This window comes from Loxodonta africana, chromosome 18 (assembly GCF_030014295.1).
Source record: "Loxodonta africana isolate mLoxAfr1 chromosome 18, mLoxAfr1.hap2, whole genome shotgun sequence".
Taxonomy (NCBI): domain Eukaryota; kingdom Metazoa; phylum Chordata; class Mammalia; order Proboscidea; family Elephantidae; genus Loxodonta; species Loxodonta africana.
Window position 1 is genome coordinate 31,736,287 of NC_087359.1, and position 21,919 is coordinate 31,758,205.

General features: G+C 49.5%; 1 protein-coding gene across 3 annotated transcripts in view; it reads right to left on the reverse strand.

Moving 5' to 3' along the window:
- Positions 1-5,252: 5,252 nt before the first annotated feature.
- The window catches only part of NMT1 (N-myristoyltransferase 1), a 28,440-nt gene continuing 11,773 nt past the window's right edge, over positions 5,253-21,919 (reverse strand). For 2 of the 3 annotated variants that reach the window (XM_003414295.4, XM_064271017.1), the window contains exons 2-12: positions 21,497-21,605; positions 17,975-18,119; positions 14,965-15,083; positions 13,987-14,078; positions 12,818-12,934; positions 11,807-11,977; positions 11,080-11,188; positions 8,214-8,384; positions 7,433-7,600; positions 6,250-6,387; positions 5,253-5,604 (exon numbers count right to left, since the gene is read on the reverse strand). In XM_003414295.4, coding sequence (XP_003414343.1) covers positions 5,584-5,604; positions 6,250-6,387; positions 7,433-7,600; positions 8,214-8,384; positions 11,080-11,188; positions 11,807-11,977; positions 12,818-12,934; positions 13,987-14,078; positions 14,965-15,083; positions 17,975-18,119; positions 21,497-21,605 — 1,360 coding nt within the window. In that variant the 3' untranslated portion in view covers positions 5,253-5,583. Of the gene's footprint in view, positions 5,605-6,249; positions 6,388-7,432; positions 7,601-8,213; positions 8,385-11,079; positions 11,189-11,806; positions 11,978-12,817; positions 12,935-13,986; positions 14,079-14,964; positions 15,084-17,974; positions 18,120-21,496; positions 21,625-21,919 lie in introns of all 3 variants that reach the window. The other variant, XM_010594527.3, reaches the window with a different exon arrangement.

Genomic DNA, 21,919 nt, shown 5'->3' on the forward strand with positions numbered 1-21,919 from the left:
CCACCTCTTGGGTTAGAGCTGCGGCCAGCATCACAAGACTGCCCAGGACACCAATTCACAAGGCTACCCTGGCCTCCCACTCCACATACAGGGGGCCCTGAATGGGGAGGTGGCACGTGAGTGGGAATTGTCATGGCTCTAAAGAGGGTGGGGACAGGACTCAGAAGCACCCTTGGACAGGCCCCCAGCTGGGTTCAAGGCCCCTGTCTGCTCAGCAGGGCAAATCCCAAGGACTTGGGGCTCCCTTTCCAGCAGCCAATCAGCCTTGTAAGTGAAGGCCTGGGCGGGCTGCTCTGGCTGCCTCTGCAGAGATGCTGGGACCTTGGATGTGGTGAAAAACATGTGAAACTCTTCACTACAGATTAGTAAGTACACACAAGTAAGTCAGTGCTTACCTTGCTTACTGGGTCATCTGCTCTTGTCAGGGATTGTAAATCTGAAAAGAGGCTTTAACTCTATAGGAAGATGCTTTGCGGTTGGGAGAGAGATAGATGGAGCCATTCCTAGAAGAATCTTTGATGTGGTGAAAAAATGCAGAATTGTTCACTACAGGTGATTTGGTAAGCAGGGAGCAGCAGCCTCTCTCCCTGGGAGTGGCATTTAGTTCTGATGAATTACTCTGTCCCTAGGAGGATGATCAGAATCTCAAGGGGCCCAGAAGCCCCTCTGTCCAGGGACCATGGAGGAGCGGCCAGGCACGTGGTACTCAGAGGTGCTGGGAGGGCCAAGATGCTGAACTGCAACCCCAGCAGGGCAGGCAAGAGTGAGTGCAGCTTTACGGCACGAACTAGGGTCGCTGGTGCCTGCAGGCCCAGCTCTAGTCAGGTGAGCACTGGCCCTGAGCTGAGCCTCCAGCCTGCTTCTCTTCTCGCATTTGGTGTAGCAAGAGGAAAGGTTTATTATTACGAGGATGAGTGCCCCAGATCTGGGAAGCCTGCCCTGTGAGGGCAAGAGTCTAATGCTAGAAAGTTGAAAGCAACTGAATATGAGAGGTGGAGGCACAGCTTTTAGCCCTAGTGGTCCCTGGGCGGAGACCACCCATAGGGCTGTTCTCCCAGCCCAAATCTAAGGGCAGGAATGAAGGCAGGAGCCTTCAGGAGTTTAGAACCACCTGGTTGAAGCTGGTTGTTCTAGCTCCTGCTCCTGGCCTGACTGCGCACAGGTGTGAGGACTCAGGGGTCAGGAATCCTCTGTGAAAAGCCTCACGCTATGCCCATGGCAGGTCCTGCTGCTCAGTGGCCGAGATGCCTGGAAAGAGGCTTAGAGGTGCCAGGCACAGGAGGCCACAGATAGGGGACTGGAAATGACGAGAATGAGGGGAAGATGAGCTGTGCATGCAGATATTTGGCCTGCCCTGAGATCTGATTCAGGAGGTCTGCGAGGGACCTAGTGATGGCAGTGTTAACAAGCACTCCTAACCCCCGAAACTATGGCCCCCAGATACTCTGCTAACCCAGAAGTGAAACCATTCCTGAAGCCCACTTTTCAGACAAATATTAGACAGGCTTATAAAACAAAAAATAACACACGTGAGGAACGTGCTTCTTAGTTCAATCAAAACATACAAGACCAAATGGATGACAACTCCCATCCAAAAGCAAGACGAGAAAGCAGGAAGGGACAGGAACTATATGAATGGATATAGGGAACCTGGGGTGGAAAGGGGGAGTGTGCTGTCACAGTGTGGGGATGGCAACCAATGTCAGAAAACATTATCTGTATAAATTTTTTAATGAGAAATTAACTTGAGCTATAAACTTTCATCTAAAGAACAACAAAAAAACAACCAAGAACCCCTGAGGCTCATCAGAACCCTGGCCCCTGGCACAGGAAGAGAGCTGGGGCATCTGGACACAGCTGGCCCAGCACCCTCCATCAGAGGAGCCACTACTGACCTGGACTGAGAGAGCTTCATCTGCTCCTGGCTGGTGAAGCCTGGGAGGGGCCTCCCATCCTAAGGGGCTCACAAACCACCTTTCAGTGGTCCTTCTGCCAAGGGGCTCAGGTGCTGGCTCAGAGCCCAGCTGCTCCTCTTACAAGGAATAAGCTGGGTCAGCCCCAGCTCCTCTCTGCCAGAAAAAGCCAAGTTTGCCTTGAAAAAAGGGCAGCCTCACCCAAGGACCCTGGTCAAAAGTTGCCCTGTGCAGTGAGCCTTTTTTGCTGGCCTCCTTGCCCTCAGGAAGAGATGGTACTCTAGGCCAGGCCTCAGCCCAGGATCCCAACTGTCCCACTGCCACCTGCTGACAAGAGGAAGACCAGGAGGACAGAAGGGTTTGTTCAGCTGCTTCCTTTATTAGAAACAAGTGAGATGTATCGAGCAGAACAACAATGCATTTGGTGTTTCCTCCCCGACTCTGGAAATGGATGCCCCTCCCAAAGCCCAAAGAAAAGCCAAGACAAAAAGGTGAAGCTGCCCTCTTCCCCGTTCCCAGAAGTGGCACCTGCCTGCCACTCAATCTTCAATTGACTTGAATGAACCAGTTCCTAGGGGCAGTCTGTTTGCAAGCCTCCCTTCGCTGTGCAGTAGGGTACAACTGAAGCCAGTGGGGAAGCACTGACCAGAGAACTGTTCCTGCCCCTCTTCCTGGGCCTGACGGTCAGCCCCTCGCTCTCCTAGGCCACAGCTCAGTGAAGCTTTGGGGCCACCTCTCAGGTTGGTTAAATGCTGGTCATCTTTGGGGAAAGAATTCAAGACCACATGGACGTCCCCTTTGGGCTCCAGAGTCAGCAGGTAAGAGCTGCTAGGGCTGTTTTAAGGGAGTAGCAGATCAGGCCTGAAATTTTCCATAAACCTGGGTGTTGAAGTGGCTTGGTGTGGGCTGGCCTCCAAAAGATATCTAAGACTTCAGGAACCGGCATGTAGGGGGGAGATGAGCCCTGTGTCGCCTCAATCTGGAGCAGAGGCTCCTATCTCCCCAGCACTTTCCCTCACAGAGATCACGGTGGGAATGTGCCATGGGGGCAGTGGTCAAATGCAGTCATTCAAAGGCAGGAGGTAACTGTGATGACTGAAACACAGAGTCCAAAAGCTAGCAGGAATACCGGGTGGCAGGAAATGAGGGTCAAGTTCAGGAAGGCCTTCCAGCAGTGGCTGCCTGAGGCCAGTACCAGTCACAACCCTGGAGGCCCGGGTCCGTCCCTTGCTTGGTTCATGTCAGCCGTGGCACCACCCTACCGCAAAGCTCCTTGGCTGAGACCCTGTACCTTGAGTGATGATTCTCTCTGAGTGCTCTGATCTGGAGTCCTGAAAGGGGCTGAGTGAAGAACCCAGGGGCTGTTTGGACAGCAGCAGCCACTGAGCTGACTTCTACAAACCAGGGGGTGGTGCTGAGGGCCAGGTAGCATCCCCATCATGAGACACCAGCAGAGTCCAAGGGGCAGGCCACATGATTTTGGAGGAGACACTGGGCCTCTGCCAGGAGATCTGTTTCTTCCCAAGCTGCCACCTGAGCCTTGGTGTTTCCATTTCATGACCTGGGTCAACCAAGGCAAAGCACACTCCAGAGAGGCTATTGAACACTCCAAATCCCACAGAAGCAGCTCGGGCTGGGGCCTGATCCAGACTGGACCAAGACTAGGACAGCAAGCCTTTTTGAGTTCCAGCTCCCGCCCAACGGAGGAAAGAGTTGGGCACTTTGTTCTTTGATATTCTTGCCGATCTGGGCAGGTGAGCTGCTCTGGACCTGGGGGGCTGTGTCTGATGTCGGTCAGGCTGTGCATGCAGGCCCTTGCCTTTCCAACTTCTTGTCTGCAGAATGCTGTGTACACCTTGCTAAGCACAGCAGCTTCTTTGGTTTGGGTTCTTGGGGTCAAAGGTCAGCCATGAACAACAGGGGGTGAGGGGCCCCCTGAGACCTCTGAGGAAAACCCAGTACATGGAGTTGCTGGCTCCCACGCAGTCTATAGAGGGCAGGCAGCATCCCAGTAGGTGGTGCAGCCCCCATCCCGAGCACATGGTTCCCTCCGGCTTTGGGGACTCTGCAGAATTAGCCTCCGGCACACCTCAGCCCAAACCCACAGCCTGAAAACAAACCCCTGTGCCTGCAGAGTGACTTCAGTTAGTGGGACCAGGCTGAGCCTGCTTCCTGGCTAAGGCTTCATTCCCCCTAAAAGAAGCCGAGAGGTGAAAGTGACAAGGAAACCCTACACATCATGCTATCTGCCATTTATGTTTTCCTAGAGCAAAAGTTACGTGCAAGCTGGATGCGGGTGGCTGACAACTGCACAGCCCAGTTCTCCCCAAGCCACTTGGCGGAGCATAACCAAGAACTGCCTACGTGGACAGCCATGAGCCCGAGGCTCAATTACATTTAGGAAAACTGGCAGCATCACTAACCACCACCATCACCACCCACAGAACATCATCAGTGAGAATGAGACTCAGCTAGTGGCGATGTGAAATAATTTCTGCAGCCAAGACCCGATCTTCCTCTACTCACCACTCCTCACCACCACCTGCCGGCTGCCTGTCTTGGAAAGGAGCACAACAAGCAGTAGCTAATGAGTTGACAACAGTTGGAAGGCCCAGGCCAGGTACAGGCCCCACGCCACGCCTGCTCAGCCACCCATTCCACCAGGGTGCTGCCTCTGTTCTCTTGATGAGCTCACCAAGCAGGGCTTGGACTGCTGTGGTCTCCACAAGGTCCCAGATGCTACAAGGAGCTCCAAGGTCCCCTTCAAACTGCCAGTCACCCCAGGCAGTGGGAAAGCCAAATTTCACAAGGGATTCATCCCAATCATGTTGGCAACTGCTGGCTAGAGAGCCCTTTTAAATCAGTCAGCAGGATGACTTCCTACAGGGAGCAGGCCAAGGGGATGGCAGAAGGGTCTTGATGAATGAAATCTGCTTCCACTGATCTTCCCTGCTGCCCAGTCTCAAGTGCAAAAAGCTTTGAGCCCTGCTGGAACACCCTGACTGAGGGTCAGCCATCCAGGAGCTCCACCTGCCATCCTGAGAGATCAGAGCCCTCCCTAAAGCCTGGCAGACTCCCTCTGCCTTCCCCTTCCTTTGCAGAGCCAATCATTCCAGCCGATTCAGAAGCGGAACTGCCTAAGATTCCCCAGATCCTCTCTCCTGCTCCAAGAGAAGTCAATGCCTGCTTCCAGAAGTGAATCATTCCTGCCCCAATGTGTGTGTCTGGCTCTGTCCTTGGGTTAATTCTGAGGAATGGTCTGGATACAGCTTTTCATTAGAGACCAAATATCCTTGTACGTTTGGAACATGAACAATATTTAAAGTATTTATATATATATAATATATATACTTTTATTATTCACCCGTTAACTCCATAATATGCCAATCACAAGCTAGTTTTCAGCAGTTACATTCCCTTGATCACGGCTGCATGAAGATGTGGTTAATTGGAAAACAGAGAGACCAAAGACACGGCCAGAGGTGACATCACGCAGCCTATGCCATCACAATACAATTGTCAAATTCAATGGCTGTTTCATAAAGCCGGTTCAGTTCTGTTCCCTTTGCCAGGGATTCTCACGTTTGTGAAAATCAGACCAACAAGTGGTGGGGTTCCATTTCCTGGTTTGAATCTCAGTGGCTTTATCCAGAATTTCACTGGTGACTGGTTACTGTAACACCAGTCCAACCTAGGAGAGCCAACAGGGAGAGGCAGAGTTGAGATGACAGTTGTCCAAAGACTCGTCCACTCCCCCATCCCGTCCTGAAGCTCTGACTGACTGATCCACAGATGCCACCTGTGTGGTGGGAACACACTCCCACCAGAGCCCAGGACCATCTCACCAAACCTCTGCTCCAGGGTTCCTCCAGGAAAGCCACTGTCAGCATCCTGAAGGAAAACTGGTCAGGCCTCCCTCAGCAGACCTGTCAGTGTTTCCTCAGTGCTGCCTGTACCCACGCCCCTGAGCTGCCCTTGGGGCTGTGCGAGAAGGGCTAAGAAGTCTCACACTGACAGAGGAGAGGACCCATCACTGGGTCCTCAGGCTCTACCCTTCCTGGTTAACGTTCCCTGAGACAGTCCGGAATGGCCTGTCTCCAGCCAGCTGAGGTGGCTCACACCAGCCGCCGAAAGGGGTACACGACCCTGCTGGCCTGGCCATCAGGGGAGGGAATTTTTCAAGGGCCCAAACACCAGGTAACCAGAGCCCAAGCTGATGCTGCATCCCACATCTATGGCCCTGGCTGTTGGAGACATCAACTCCCTGATGGGTGGCCCAGGCCGCTGCGCGGGAGCTCCAGCGGAAGGCTGCCCATGGCAGGAAGGTAGCACGTACCTTCTCTGCCCCCATGCTGGGGCACTTCCAATTGTAAAGATAATACTGCAGGTTGCCATCCCCTATGCCGAACTTGAGCTTCTCCAGGAAGGTTTTGTTCTCCATAAGATCCAGTGCATTGAACACGTCAAACCCTTTCTGCCCGGCAGCAGGGAGAAACAAGAACATGTTAGGATGGACAGCGGCTGCATTACCTTCTTGCCCCCTTTCAGTCACATCCAAACCATCCCACAGGTAGCCCTGAGACCAACGCTCCTTCAGAAGCTCCCACTGCTTACTCGTCAAAGCCAAACTCCTACAAGCACCTAGCTCTGCAGGTTGTGTTCTCATGAGACCCTGAGCACCACCCCTGCTGCCTGGCCTCTCCTCAGCATGGCTCTGAGCACACACTTGTCTTGTCCAGGCCACCGCTCCTGTTGTTCCTTGTTATGCCTCCCTGAGACACTGTGCAGTGATTTCCACAGTCCCCTACAGAGATCAAGCCCCAAAACCTAAGACGCTGGCTCCCATCAGCTACCTGGCATTGGCATTGCTCCCTCGCTCCTCAGACACCCCAACTCCTAGGCCTCTGGTGTGCATCATGGGATTTAATGACTCCGGACATGTTGCTCTGAGACTGTGAAACAGACACTTCCTCAATCTCACCAACTGGATCAGCTCTCAGAGGGCAAGAACTGGATAGTCCCTTCTTGCCTGCCCACAGTGTGCTGGGCTTGGTGGAAGAGGGTACCCAGAACAAGACGAAGGACTGAGTGATGACCTTGCTGGGGTAACAGGAGTCTGGGCCCCTCCACCCCATGCTCTATGGTCAGATCCTCTAGTGACTCACCAAGAGAGACCAATCTCCCCAGCCCCACGCTGGGGAAAATAGTAAGGAGAACTCCTTTATGCCCAGAGCAGGCCTGGCTATTCAAGCTACTTGGCAGCACCTCCTGTGAGAACGAAACTCACTGAAATAAATCAGGAGTTTAATGCCTGCACTTTGTCTCGACACTCCTTGCTCCCTCCTACTTTTGACTTGTTGGCTGAGAACTGCTGGGACTCTACTTAAGCTGAGCAGGAGAGTTGAGGAGGGGTCGACCCCTCCTGGCCTGCAGCAGAGACCTCCCAGGGGCTGTGAGCACCAGTGCTCCACTGCCCTGCCCCATAGATCTCTGGAGGGATCCTCTAGCTTGCTCCTCACCATTTTGGCGAGAACAAGGGCATCACTCATGAGGTCTAGAAGGGGGGTCTGGGTGTGAACGTTGTAGAAGGAATAAGCAGCTTTTAGACTCTTGTGTGTTGGATGGTTCATGATGGTGGAGGGAAGGGTGTAAAAGCTCAGGAAGTCCGTCACCTCACCATTTGCATTCTGAAGGGAAAACAATAAAAGAGGCAATGTTACACACAGCGATACTGCAGTCTGAACAAAATGGTTCCTACTACTCACGCCCCCCCGAGGCAGCGCTCTCTCAGATGAAGGGTGGACACTGAAATGGGATCTGCAGAGAGGAAGAAAAGGCATTGGCCAAGGGCACTTGAGGACAGAACGGGGAGGAGAATCCAGGCTGGACTGTGGGCTGAGCCTGTCAAGCTCTTTCCCTGCCTGGGCATCGCCAGGGACCTCTTCTTGCCACTTTTCCCAGTCTGTGTCCCTGATGTTTGGTCACCTGGGACAGGCAGGGAATCAGAGGCTTACTTGACTTATTAAGAGGGGCTCAGTTTTCTCTACTCGGTCACCACCCGCAGGGGTGGGGGAGAAAAGAATGGGTTGAGCCAGTTCAGAGAGTATCATTTTCAACAAATGCAAGCTATGAGTCTTCCTGTCTTTAGAGAAGACCAAACATGGACAGGCAAAGAAGTCTAGGGTGTCAACACTGCTGTCATCAATTCTTCAGACACCAGCCCTGGAAACCCAGCCACTCAAGGAGGATGCCTCTCTGTGAACAGGCCAGAGGCCCAAGACACCCCTGCCCCCCACTCACCTCCACCACAAAAGTGTCGATGATATTCTCCTGTGGAGAGAACCAGTGCTCTACCTCCTCCCGGCTCATGACGGGCGTGAGGTGGAACTGCTTCAAGTACCTGGTGAAGAGCTGGTGCACTACTGGAATGTCCTTCTTCTCCATTGGTCGCAACCCAGCTGTCTTGGGAGTCTGGAAGGAAGACAGAAAAGACCACCTCACATGTGCTGAACGTGAAGTCAGTGCCTTGTCTCACTTCAATCCAGGTGGGCAGCCTTCTCGCCAGCAGCGGTGAGAAGGCTGTGGACCAACTGACTACTGACAGAAAGAACTCTGAGGAGAGAGAAAGGATTTTAAGAATTCCTACCACAGGCTCCTGAAGCCACGCACAACTACCCTAGATCTATTCAGTCAGGCCCTCAGTTGTCCTCAGCACTTCCCTCTCCCTCATGGCTCACAACTACTCAGGCACCAGTCCTTCCTCTTCAACAGCTTTTGGAACTCCCCCTCCTTGTGAAGGTTGTCATCTGGCTAAGGCTGTTTGTGTTCTGACCTCTTATTCACATGGCCCCAGGCTGTTTTCCTAAGAGAACACAACCCATCCTTCCCTCCCTTGATTCAAACTCCCAAATAAGGTCACAGAAAACCCTGCTGGCATAGTGGGTAAGTGCTACAGCTTTTAACCAAAAGGTTGGCAGTTCAAATCCACTAGGCACTCCTTGGGCTCTATGGGGCAGTCCTACCCCGTCCTATAGGGTCGCTATGAGTCAGAATCCATTTGACAGCAATGGGTTTGGTTTTTCGGTTTTAATGAGGTCAAAAGGCCTTCCGCCCTGTGGACCATTTGGCTCTTCTGGCTGTGCTTTGTTCCTCTAGCTGATGGTTATCAGGCGTGGGGCAATTTTGCCCTCCAAGGGACATCTGACAATGTCTGGAGACATTTTTAGCTATCACAACTGGGGGAGGAGCTATTGGCATGTAGTGGGTAAAAGCCAAGGATGCTACTAAACATTCTACAATACACAGGGCAGCCCCCCACGACAAACAATTACCTGGCCCAAAAGGCCAATGGTGCCATGATTAAGAAACCTGCCTGCCCCATGGATGTGTTCGGGGCTTTTCGACCACCTTCCTCTGCCCAACACAGTGCTACTCCCAGGCCTCCCTTGGATCCTGTCCTGGTCCCCCAGCCTCCCCACACTGCGCTGTAACTGATCTCTCTCTTCCTACACTGGGGTCTCTTCTACAAGACTCAGAGCACTTGCAGATAGGCCCAGCTAAGCCTGCCCTGGATGCTCACACTGTGCATCTACTCAGACATCACTGCACCAGCAGGGCCCCAAAGGACGCTGCAAGTTAAACTCAGAAGAAAAGCAGTGAACTCTTCAGCTTTACTCTCAAACCAGAGTCCCACTGCACAGCCACTTTTCTGTAGAAAAAGGTTCCAGTGGAATGAGACCACTTGTTCCAGTGGAGCAAATGCTTAGGCTGATAGAGCCTCCTGAGAGGCTGATACATAAAGGTGGGGTTGGGCCAAATCTCAAAACAGGGTGGAGTGACCAGTTTACATGCCCTTAGTCACTGCCTGGTTCACTTTCTTCCTAGTGCAGGAACTGTTTTTAAAACTTCAGTTCCAGGGCCTGGAGCCTCCAAAATTCCCTGCTATACTGACTGCTCTAGGGAGCACTTACTGACCTTGTTTCTACACAGCAGCTCCCACAATGACATCTCATGTCCTGGGCTGAAAAAAGCAGCCATGCCGGGAGTCTCACCCAGTTGGGGAGAGCCAGATCATTCTTCTGGCTGCTGTGCCACTTTCGGAACGCTCCCTGCCCACCTGCCTAGAATGCAGGCAAATCTGTCATGGTAACAAGAGGGAGAAGACACATCACAGCCTCCAAAACCTGTTTTCTGGCACACTGTCTAACTGCGCTGCAGTGGTCTCTCAAGCTGGGACACTAAAGACCCCAACCCTACAGTAGATTAGCTGGATTCCAGGGTGATGAATCCAACTTGGTGGCTGATGAATCCAGGAGGGCAGCCTTCTGACCAGCAGGCACCACTGACTGTGGGCTGAATGACTACTAATTGGAAGAGCTCCAAGAGACAGAGGGGATTTTAAGAACCCCTACTGTCGGAGGACCCTGAAGCCAGGCACAACTGGAGAATGAGGAGCATGTGCTCCTTTGGGAAGCCAGGCAAACTGAGGTTCAGCACAGAAAAACCACTCCCAAGTGGTTGCCCAGTCCTCCAGCAGTGAACGCTGGGTGTGGGAACTGGGATTGGAAACACAGTCTTCTAGGCAGAGGGAACACCCTACAACTCCCTTATGCTGGGGTCTGGGATAGGACGCTGTGTACGTGAAGGTTCAGTAAGTGGATTCATATTTCTATTTATGCGTCACTCAGGCTAAAATTAGAGAGAATAGGTGTTTTCTCTGAGCTCATCAACACATGGCAGGGAAGCTGGCCCAGGTGCAGACCCAGCAGAACTGAGAGTCAAAATAAAACCTTTGTTATAGATGGGGAGCCCTGGTGGCACAATGGTTAAGCACTCAGCTGCTAACTGAAACGTTGGTGGTTTGAACCCACCAGCAGCTCTGTGGAAGAAAGATGTGGCAATCTGCTTCCATAAAGATTTATAGTCTTATAAACCCTATGGGACAGTTCTACTGTGTCCTACAGGGTCACTATGAGCCGGCATTGACTCAGCATTGACGCAATGGTAATGGGTAATTGCTATAGATAACAGAGGACAGAAATGGCAAGTCCAGGAATCTGGAAACTATGGGTTGATTGACTTTTCTGGTAAGAGAATCCCCACCACCCCACCACCCCAGCTAAGGGCCAGGCTCTGCCCCACCCCATTGCCCCAGGGCACCACTGGCCTCTGGCAGTCGGTACAGCTTCATGGTGCGCTGCATGGTCATATTTCTGCTCAGATGGGAGAACTTCACTTCAATCAGCTTCCGAGGGTTTAGGGACCGATGCCAGTACCTGTGGGGATACAAATGTCCTGTTCTTGGGATTCTGGCCAGTCCCATTAAGACAATGGCACGGAGATCTCAGGATGGCCAGCAGGTGGCATGAGAGACACATCAGGCTCCACTTGAGCCAGGGGCACCCTACCCAGCTCTCCAACCTCCCTCCAGTGAACACCCATGCACAGCCATGTTTTCTTCAATTTCAAAAAAGCCACTACTTTGTTACTGGGAAGAGTAATCATCACACCATCCTCTCTTTGGCCTACACAACATTCAAAACAAAATTGAGGTAACCATTAAAAAAATTGGGACATTTCTCATAAAAATCCAGATTAGCTGGCTCTTTCTCAAAAACAAAACCCCCAGCAGACTGACCCCCATTTCCAAATGGCAGTAGTCAGCAGGGCTGAGAAGGGCTGACCCCTTCAGAAAGGACATGGGTCTTCGAGCTGCCCATGCCCACAGCCCTCCCCCTCCACCCCTCCACTCCCTGCCTGGCGCCTGTGGGCTTCATTTCACCAGAGATTACAAAAGTGAGATGCTCCTGGGCAGGCGCTGAGCCAAGAGGCAACGCTGAGGCTCAATGACACAAGCCCCTCAACTACTGCAGGTGGCAGGAAGAGATTTTTACCTGCAGGTGCCAACAGGTTTTGGTAGTACTACCCCGGCAGTGTAAACAGCTTGGAAAATGCCCTCCAGGTGAACCCGCCGAGTTATCTCGCGGATCAGGACCGGAGCCACCCTCTTGGAGCGCAGCTTCTTGTGGACACATAGGAAGTTGATCTCTACCATCTTCTTCTCTCTGAAGGAGGAAGAAAAGGCCAGGTGACCAGGCTTTTAACAGGGGGAGGTTATCGCTTCCAGGGTCTGGAGCCACTCCTAGAGGGCCCAGGCCTTCAGCACAGGGGTGCATTCTGCTGCCACCTGCCCTCGGCGATTAGATCTCGGACTCTCACCGCTCTAACAGCCTCCACAGACAAGGAGCCCTCTTACTCCTCCCCAAGAGCTCAGTTCCAAAGGAAAAGTGCAACTCAAGCAAGCTCCTTTATTTGAAGGCACCACCAGCATCTGCCTGATTCATCCCCAAGAGCTGGGCCAGGGGTGCCCCACATTTAAGAGGCAGGGAATTGGCACAGGGAACCCCTCAGGGTAAGCAAAGGCTATTCCAGGATTTCAGGGTTCTGGTTCTCACAAGAATCCACAGCCCAGAAGCCCAGAAGCCTGTGACAGGTAGTTCTGATATTTCCAGGGAAAACGAAGAGACTGAAAGCCCCAATGACTGTGTGAATCTGGGACACACTGGCTTTGGCCCAGTTCTGAAGCTGCACAAGAGTGTCAACAGGGGACTGGTGCAGGAGTACAAAAATGGGGCCGTTTAGTTAGGACACCAGCCCTCAGGCTGGGCCCCCTCCAGCCCAGGTCACGGACAGAGCCAGCAACTCAGAGCAAAACAGGTAGTGCCGATCACAAATTCCTATTCTCAGGACCCGGGTTTCTTCCCTTCATGGGACCTTCCCTCTTTCTTTCATTGGTGGGGAGAAGGAGGGAGAAAGAAGTGGATATGTGTATCTTTTTTCTTCTCCCTCTCAGACCAAGAAGGATAGTGGTGATGTGAAGGCTGGAGGTAGCCACCGTTGCTTACATGTCATAGATATGGATGTTTGCTGGGATGGCGCTGATAAACCCAACCAGTTTCCGACTTGAGACCACTCGAACTCCACAGTGCCACTGGGGGAGCCAGCCGGGTGGCCGGAGGGCCCTGGAAAGGAGACAGGGGCTGGGGTTGTGGTGCTGCTGGCCAGCAGGCTGGACAGGCTCTTTAGGCTCCACAGCCACTACCTCTGAGGGCTGATAGCTGAACTCTTTTTGGGGCCAAGCCCTCCAGGACACACGTGGAACTGAGCCTTGGCCCTTTCTCTCTGCCCAGCCCACCTGCCCTACTCACTCACCCAATCCAAGGCTGGTATACTAAGGCTTTCGCACCCAATCTAATTTTCTTTTTGCTCATTTTGACAGCTTAAACCAAGTACCAGAGGACTAGCCTCCTCGGCTCAAGGCCAGTGGGTGCATGGTTGGGAGCGGATCATGGACCCCCTGGAGCTCTGGCCTCCCACCTGCCCTCCCGGCACCACCGCTCCCCTCCCTCTGGTTGCCTATTCGTCCTTCCCCATCCCCTTCAGGTAGTTTCTCCCCACTTCAGCCTTCATGCCTGTATCCTCCCGGATAGTAACTGTGGCCCAGGCAGGTGGATGGCTCAACCAGGCAGGGTCATTTTTATACAACGGCATGCTCAGGAACTGGACAGAAAAACAACCCTGCTTTTCTTTTAAATCAGAAACCCTGGTGGCATAGTGGTTAAGTGCTATAGCTGCTAACCCAAGGGTCAGCAGTTCAAATCCGCCAGGCACTCCTTGGAAACTCTACAGGACAGTTCTACGCTGTCCTATAGGGTCGCTATGAGTCGGAATCGACTCGACGGCACTGGGTTTGGTTTGGTTTGGTTTTCTTTTAAATCGTGGTAGGCCTTATCCCCTTTCCTTCTTACATAAGGTCACCATACAGTACATGATCTTTTCTTCTGGGTACCAGTTCTACAAAGGTCTCCCTCAACCAGCCATTCTGTCTAAATAAGGTTTCACGTCTAAGCTCCCCTGGAAGCAAGTCTCCTTCAGATGCAGTGGAAACTCAGCAAGTATACACTAATTTGCTATTCAAAGGCTGGCTCTTGGTAGGTATGGGGACTCTGGTGCCCTGTGGTTGTCCTGCTCTCTGCCTTACTCTCAAGAGCCATAAAAAAGCCCTACGACTCACCACAAAAGAAATTCCGGGGAATAATCAAATCGGAACATGTTGTCATCATCTTCCACATAATTCTCATTCAGGAGGGTATACAGTTCTTTCAGCTGTAGAGAAATAAGGCACTTGCTTAAAGGGATTCTGGAAGGTGGGGCATCAACTCCAAGACCCTGGGCCAACAAGTGTTTCAGGAGGAGGAGGCAAACCACCAAAATGCTTTGTCTAATTTCATGAATCCTTCTCACCCCAGGCATGACAGGTTTTCTTGGAATAAGCACCCTAGTTGTAATAGGAAATTGAGCCACTATGGGTACAGTGGCTGACTTAAGATACATAAAGTGGAAGACCAAGAATGTCATCCAACTAACCAACCATTCCATCACTTCTGATCTCTCAGCAATGGAGATCTACTGGTTTCTACTGTGAAGTTCTTTGGAGAAATGACCCTTGGGGTTAGTCAAGGGATTAGTCTAAGTAGAGTCACCGCCATTTCCTACCATATCTGGTTTTTATTTTCTGGCGCAACAAAAGCTTTGGGCCTTTTTCTGCTTTCCCAGCTGTCTCCACCTGTGCGCCCAAGTCTGGTATTAAAAAAGTCTGTTCCTGTTTCCAACGTTCCTTACAGAAGAAACAGAACAAAGAGAAGAGGATCTGGGCAGCTGGGGTGGGAAGGTGAGCAGAGGCCTTCACTGAGCAGCCTTAACTCATTAGTTAGGGTTAGGGTACAGATTAGAAATAAGAGAAGGGAATGAATGAATGAATAAAAAAAAAAGAATGAATGAAAGAAGGATATCCATCTTGGGGAGCTACAGAGGTCAACTCTCAACTTGCCAGAAAAGCCAAGTGCTATTTATGTGGAGAATGTGTGGTGTCTGCTCAGATCTGCTTGGTTCAGCTCTTAAGAGGTTCCTCGAGGAAGGCCTGGTGTGGCTGCAGGGCTTACTTTGAAAATAGCACCCAACCCACACCCGTGGTCTGACTGGGCCTACTCACCACACCACGGTCCCCCAGGTCCAAGGCATCCCAGGTGAAGCCCTGGGGCAGGGTGTACGGCTCCTGGCGGATGTTATCTTTGTCAGGCTCCACAGGGCCATGGGTGTTCACCACCTCTCCTGGAAGAGCACAGCCATGAGCCTCACTCTGTCTTCTTGGGGAGGGAGGGGGCTCAGCTCAAACCACCCAGAGCAAACTCCCCGTTCCTAGGAGTCCAGCACCTGAAGTACACGTTGTACTCGGCAACAGCAGCCCATACTTCCAGGTATCCCTGGCCCCATATTGAGGGCCAATCCATGGCAAACACCTCAGAACAATCACTGGAATCCAAGGTGGTTGGTTTTTTGGAAACCCTTCGAAATGTTCCTTCAGTTACTGAATGACAAACATTTATCTTTACTAATCTGGCTCACAGGGTCACTATGAGTCGGAATCGACTCGATGGCACTGGGTTTTTGAATCTGGCTTTGTGTCTCCTGGTTGGTGTAAGGAGTGCTGTCATGGCCCTGGCCTGGGCCCATCAATTTGGAAAGATTTATAAGAAGTTGCAACAAGGCTGCTTTTGTGTCAACAGCTTCAACAATGTGTTGGGCCTGTTCCTGAAACAGATGACAGCACCCAGGCGCCAGGCTCAATCTCGGCCATGCCAGACTTGGCTTTCAGCAATGGAGGCCAGTTACTGTCATTGCCAACCCAGGCGCTCAGTGTTTACGGACCCCTACAAGTGCCTTTGGGCTGAATCACTGAGTCTCCACAGTGCTGCCGGGAAGTCACCCTCACACAATACCCCGAAGCCTAGACAGCATGCCCCTCCTTGAAGGAGTACGTGAGAGTGCTCAGAAGGCACGGCCCGATTCCTACCCAGAGCCCAGTAGGATTCATTTGATAAACCCGACAAATCGGTCACCTAATTTGGGTCTTTGGGATTAGTTTCTACTGTTCAGAACTCTTTCATGTTCACACTTGGAACAAGGCATTCAGTACGTTTTGAAAACTGAGTTTTCAAAAAGTTCCCACTCACTCAGTTCACTGCTCCCTAGCATAGGGTTCTGCACACACTAGGCACTCAATTCTTGCTTTTATTATCAGACTCCTGGCCCCAAACTTCATTCTAACACATGAATGAACAGGCAGCTGAAAGCCCTCACAGTCACTGATCTGTGGGGCAGGTACAGTGGAAATGGCTACAGCAGGCTACAACCTGAGGACGCCACCATCAGGACTGACCATCCCACTCACTTTCATTCAATGTATTTACTGAACATCAACCGTGCACCAGACACTATGCCCAGCACTAGGACAGAGCAGTGAAAAAGACAAGGTCTCTGTCCTCAGATACTGTACCACTTTCCGGGGGAAGATATTCAATAAACAAGTCATTACTGATGTGCTAAGAGTCACAAACTAGAAAGTGCAGGCAACAACAGGTGCACCTAGCAGGACTGCATCTAGCTACCTTCCACTTACAATCTGGCTCCCCAAAAGGTCTGCTTGCTAGACCAGTTAGATTTTTCTTCCCTAGTTACGAAACTGGCCTTCTGGTTTACTTATAAAATAGTCCCTGTGAGTTTGTTTAATATAAATTAACCCACTTCCAACTCACTCTTATGTATATAAACAGAATCAAATTGGAGCCTACAAGGCCAAGGGCTAGATCCTGGAGCCTAGTAAGGCACCAGCATTTCCACTCTGTAGTCTGTCTAGGTGGCCAGCCCTTTTCCCATCTCCTACAGAATTTACACCCTTTCCAAAATGCATGTAACCTCAGAACCTTTTTATTGTTTTTCTGTCCTAAGTGATTTCCATGGCCAAGAAACTGTGGCCTTTCCTACTGTATTACAAGGCCAGAGCTTTTCAGCTGGGCTGCCTACAAGGCTCTGCACGCAGCAGGTATTTCCATTCGCTCCCTTCTTCACCAAATCCTAGAATGTACCAGTTCTGTGGCAGAAGCTGGTGAAGGAAATGGACACAGGTCGTCACCATCATGGACACCAATCAGACAAGCAGGTATATACGTAAAGGTCTGCAGATGAAAGAGAGGAACCAAAACTAGAAGGTGAAGCTGGAGATGATAACCAGGGCCAATCACAGGGCGCCTGCAAGCTATTCCAAAGAAGCTGGGCTTTATCCTCAGGACTGTAGGATGTCCTTAATGGGTTTTTAAGTGGGAATGCAAGGTGGAGGGTGGTGGTGACAAGGTGTTTGGATTTGCATTTTATTTTACAAGGAGCACTCAGTAAGGGCTTGATAAGTGACATTACCCAGCGAACTTTTTAATACATTATTCAAATGGTAAGCCCAAATCTAACTTTTGCTAAAACAGCTCTTGGGTTATTCCCAAGACTGTGTGATATCTGCAAGACAGAGCTGACAAAGCAGAGTTACAGGGAACTCAGAAAGCAGTGGCCACTCTGAAGAGACTCCCAGTCTGGGGTGGCAACAAGGCTGAGACACAGCCTGAGCTCCCACATAGTTGTTCCCAGTGCCTAGCCCCAAGGGCTTCACAGGGCCTACTCTGGGGTGCCAACCAACACTCCATATGGTATTCCAGGTGCTAAACCATTACTACTGAGCAAAATTTCAAATTACTTTGCATTTAGTAAGCATGCACTGGCTGAGAGACAAGCACAAGGGGCTAGGGACTCTGCACCCCCAGGCTTAAACATCTTCCTAGATAAACAAGACAGTCTTTCTATAAAATCTATGTGGAAGACGGATCCATGGGCAGACATCCTTGCACATCATGAGCCAATACAATTTTTCTTTGTAAATTTATACTGGATGATGATGTACTAAAAGAATCATTATCTTCAATGTGTGCTACTAAAATGATAAAGTCCCTGAACAATAGTCTTTTCTCTACTGCACGTTGAAGACTACCCTCTAATAATAATCACCCAGAACTCTGGGACTCTACTGCTCTCCCTCACAGATTCAGCGTGGAACCCTCATGGAGGCACCGTTAAGGCACATCTCTTGCCCACGACTGGAGAAGAAAGAATATACATACCCAGTTTGGGGACAGGCTGTGTGTCCCAGAACTGGTAGCTTCGCTTGCTAGCCTCCTCCATGGTTTTGGCAGGCCCCTGGCCCACTGAAAACAGTTCAATGGCCTTCTGTATTTCCTGGATCCTCTCTGCTGGCAAAGAGTTCATCTGGCCAAGACAAAGTTGGAGAGAAACAAGGCCCATTATGCTAATAAGTACTTTTGATTAATTACAAACTCAAGAGTTAAGGGTGGAAGTTGGGTGTGGCTCTTCTGTCCTAATCCCAGAGATCATATATTATATGACAACTAGAGAAAGAGGGGTTGATGATGAGCTATTCGATGGGTGGGTATTTCCTATAGGGTTCCTTCCCTTCTTAGTCTTGTTTGATGGCAAAAATAATACGTGCTCAATATAAAATTTCAAACAATGCACCAACAATCCTATCCCTCAAATATTATCCTTGTCATCTTAATTTGGGAGGTATGGTGGGCAGAGGCAAATACACTTCCAGACTTTTTTTGCATGCAAGTTCCAAACACACACACAAACTTTTCAAAAGCTACAATTGGATTGTATGATATCATTCTACACACATCTCTTCTTCAAACACCATATCTTAGAGACTTTTCCATTTGAGGATCCACAGACTGGCTCATCCCTAACAACCGAGTCCACTGTGTGCATAGGGCACAACATATTTAGCCAGTCCCGTTCTCAGGCGCATTTTGGTGACGTTGTTCTTCAGTTTCACAAGCAATGCTATAATGAACTTGCTTTTACATCTATTTCTGTACAATGAAGTCTAAGAAAGAGGCTTGCTGTGTCAAAGGGTACGCACATTTGAAATTATAACAGATACTGTCAACTTGCTTTCTAAAGAGAGAATATTAATAACCCAATGAACAGAGTTGGAGAGTATCTGTTTCTCCAGACCCTCATCATTGGATGTTACTAAGTCTTAACCTCTGCCAATTCAGGAGGAAAAAACTGTTTTAATACGTATTTCTTTCATTGTGAGTTTAACCATCTTTTCATACACTGGACACTTATATATTTTATTTTGTGAACAACCTCCTCATTTTATTATTTTAAATTGACTGATACACATATTGTAAATATCTTCCACAGTTTGTTGTTTGTCTTTTGACTTTTACAGTACTTTTTGCCAGAGTAGTTTTAAAATGGTCAGTTTTTTTCTTTTATTGCTCCTGGGTCTTATGTCAGGCTTAAGATGATAAAATATCCATATTTTCTTCACTTTTTTTCATTTAAATTATAAAGAAAAGGGAAAATATCAACTAAAATGTTTACATTGCTTATTTCTAGGAAGCGGGACTGGAAGTGATTTTAATTTTCTTCCTCTTACATGATTTTCCCTAAAATCTCTACAATGAACTACATGACTCTTTTAAAGAGGAAAACAGGCTATGCAAATGGTGTTTTGTTAAAAATTCCTAATTTCCAAGTGAACCATTTCAATAACAGGCTGGAGTTCTAATTCCACTGGAATCATCTGAACACTCGTCCCAAACAAATAAACAATCCTAAAGCCACAGCATGGGTTTGGGCTGGAGTTCATGACTGAGAGACTTTGGGTAAGTCACTGAAACCTGTCTTTAAAATGCGAAGACCCCACTACTCTGTAGGGATGTTTAAGCTTTGCAGCTAATTGAAAGTGAAGTGCCTGCCAACATGATGATCAGTTGTTGTGTGCCACAGAATCAATTCCGACTCGAAGTGATCCTATGTGACAGAATAGAGCTGCCCCACGGGGTTTCCTAGGCTGTAATCTTTACGGGAGTAGATCACCAAGTCTACCTCCTGCAGAGTTTCAACTGCTGACCCTTTGCTTAGCAGCTGAATGCTTAATCACTGCACCACCAGGGCTCCTTATCATGGTCAATAATAGCTGTATCTTCTTCATAGTGGGTTTGATATTGGAAACAGTAAAAAATTGCTTGGAGACACATCTGAGTAAGGTTATTGTTGCCAGGTGTCATTGAGTCAACTCCAACTCACAGTGACACTAAGTACAACAGAACGAAGCACTGCCTAGTCCTGTGCCATCCTCAAAATTGTTATGCTTGAGCCCACTGTTGTAGTCCCTGTGTCAATTCATCTCATTGAGGGTCTTTTTCACTGCAATGTCCTTCTGCAGGGACTGGCCCCTCCTGATAACATGTTCTAAGTATGTGAGACAAAGTCTCACCATCCTTGCTTCTAATAAGCATTCTGGCTATACTTCTTCTAATACAGATTTGTTCATTCTTCAGGCAGCCCATCGTATATTCAATATTCTTAGCCAACACCATAATCCTAAACCATCAATTCTACTTCGGTCTTCCTTATCCATTGTCCAGTTTTAACATGCACATAAGGTGACTGAAAACACCATGGCCTGCGTGACGTGCACCCTAGTCCTTCAAGTGACATCTTTGTTTTTCAACACTTTAAAGAGATCTTTTGCAGATTTGCCCAATGCAATGCATCATCTGATTTCTTGACTGCTGCTTCCATAGGCCTTGACTGTGGATCCAAGAAAAATGAAATCGTTGATAACCTTTTCTCCGTTAATCATCATGTTGCTTATGGGTCCAGTTGTGAGGATTTCTGTTTTCTTTATGTTGAGGTGTAATCCATACTGAAGGCTGTGGTCTTTGATCTTCACCAATAAGTGCTTCAAGTCCTCTTCACTTTCAGCAAGCAAGGCCGTATCACCTGCGTATCGCCAGCTGTTGATGAGTCTTCCTTCAATCCTGATGCCCCCCGCAATCTTCTTCATATAGTCCAGCTTCTCCAATTATTTGTAAGTAAGGTAGGAGATTCAAACTGGACCATAACATTTGAGGCATAAAGCAAAGTGTGGCTCATAAGCTTATAAAGCTCATTAACTTTCTCTGAAGCAATTCTAAAAGAAGAAGTATGCATACATTTTGAGCTTTCCCAGGGGCTTAACTTGAAGAGAACAACACTTACCTGAAAGGCTTTTATAAAAATGTTTTATTTAAGATAACAAATAATCTTTATCCATACCTCTCTGTTCCAGGTCAGGGAGTCAGTCCTAGGTTATAAGCTCTAGGCCAGTGGTTCTCAACCAGTGGAACTCACAGACTTTGTGACACCCATGGTTTCATTACAACAACTGTGATGTTAAGAGAGTGCTTGCAAATATGTAAAGGTTCACCTTAAAAAGAACAAGTTGGGGGCTTAAGACAGAAAAGGTTGAGAACCACTGCTCTAGGCAACAGGGGCTGTCACTATGTAATTATCACTCTATGGCACCTAGCACAGCACCACATGCAAGGATGTACCTGTAAATTCTGATGGGGCCCCTTGCTTGGGAGTCAGTGTCTAACCTACGTCTTTTAAGGTACTGATAGCAGTTTCATCACCCAGGACTATGGCAGCAGAGGACAGCAGAGGGATCCAACTCTTCCATCTTGAAGTAATACCAGTGGAGATCATCGATCTAAGCTGTTCCTACACATCTCTCAGCTGAAAAAGTGACCCTCAGTCACAATAAAACAGAGCCTCCTTGTTACCTTCACAGACTGATCCTGGCCTGAATCGGTCTCACTGCCTTTTTCTTTCTTCTTTTTTTGTTTCTTTTTCTTCTTTTTGGCTCCGGTGTCATTGGCTGGACTCAAACCACTGTAAGACAAAGTAAATACTGATGCAGGGTTTTAAAAAATCATCTGTTTTGAGCAACACTGACAAAACAAAGAGCTTTCTGTGGAGCCAGCCCTTCCTTAAACCCCACTGGCTTCAAAAGCTGACTGGAGAAGCCAGGTCCCACAGGGGCATTTGGAGGACACCGGCAAACCACTCTCCTCCCCACTCCCACCCCCTGAGCCTCCCAGGGATGGAGTGTTGGGCAAGGAATGTCCTATTTGCTTGAAAGGGCCTTTTCCATTCTGGCTGGGTTGGTGTGCTTATTTTCTTTAGATTGCCAGGCCGATGGCACC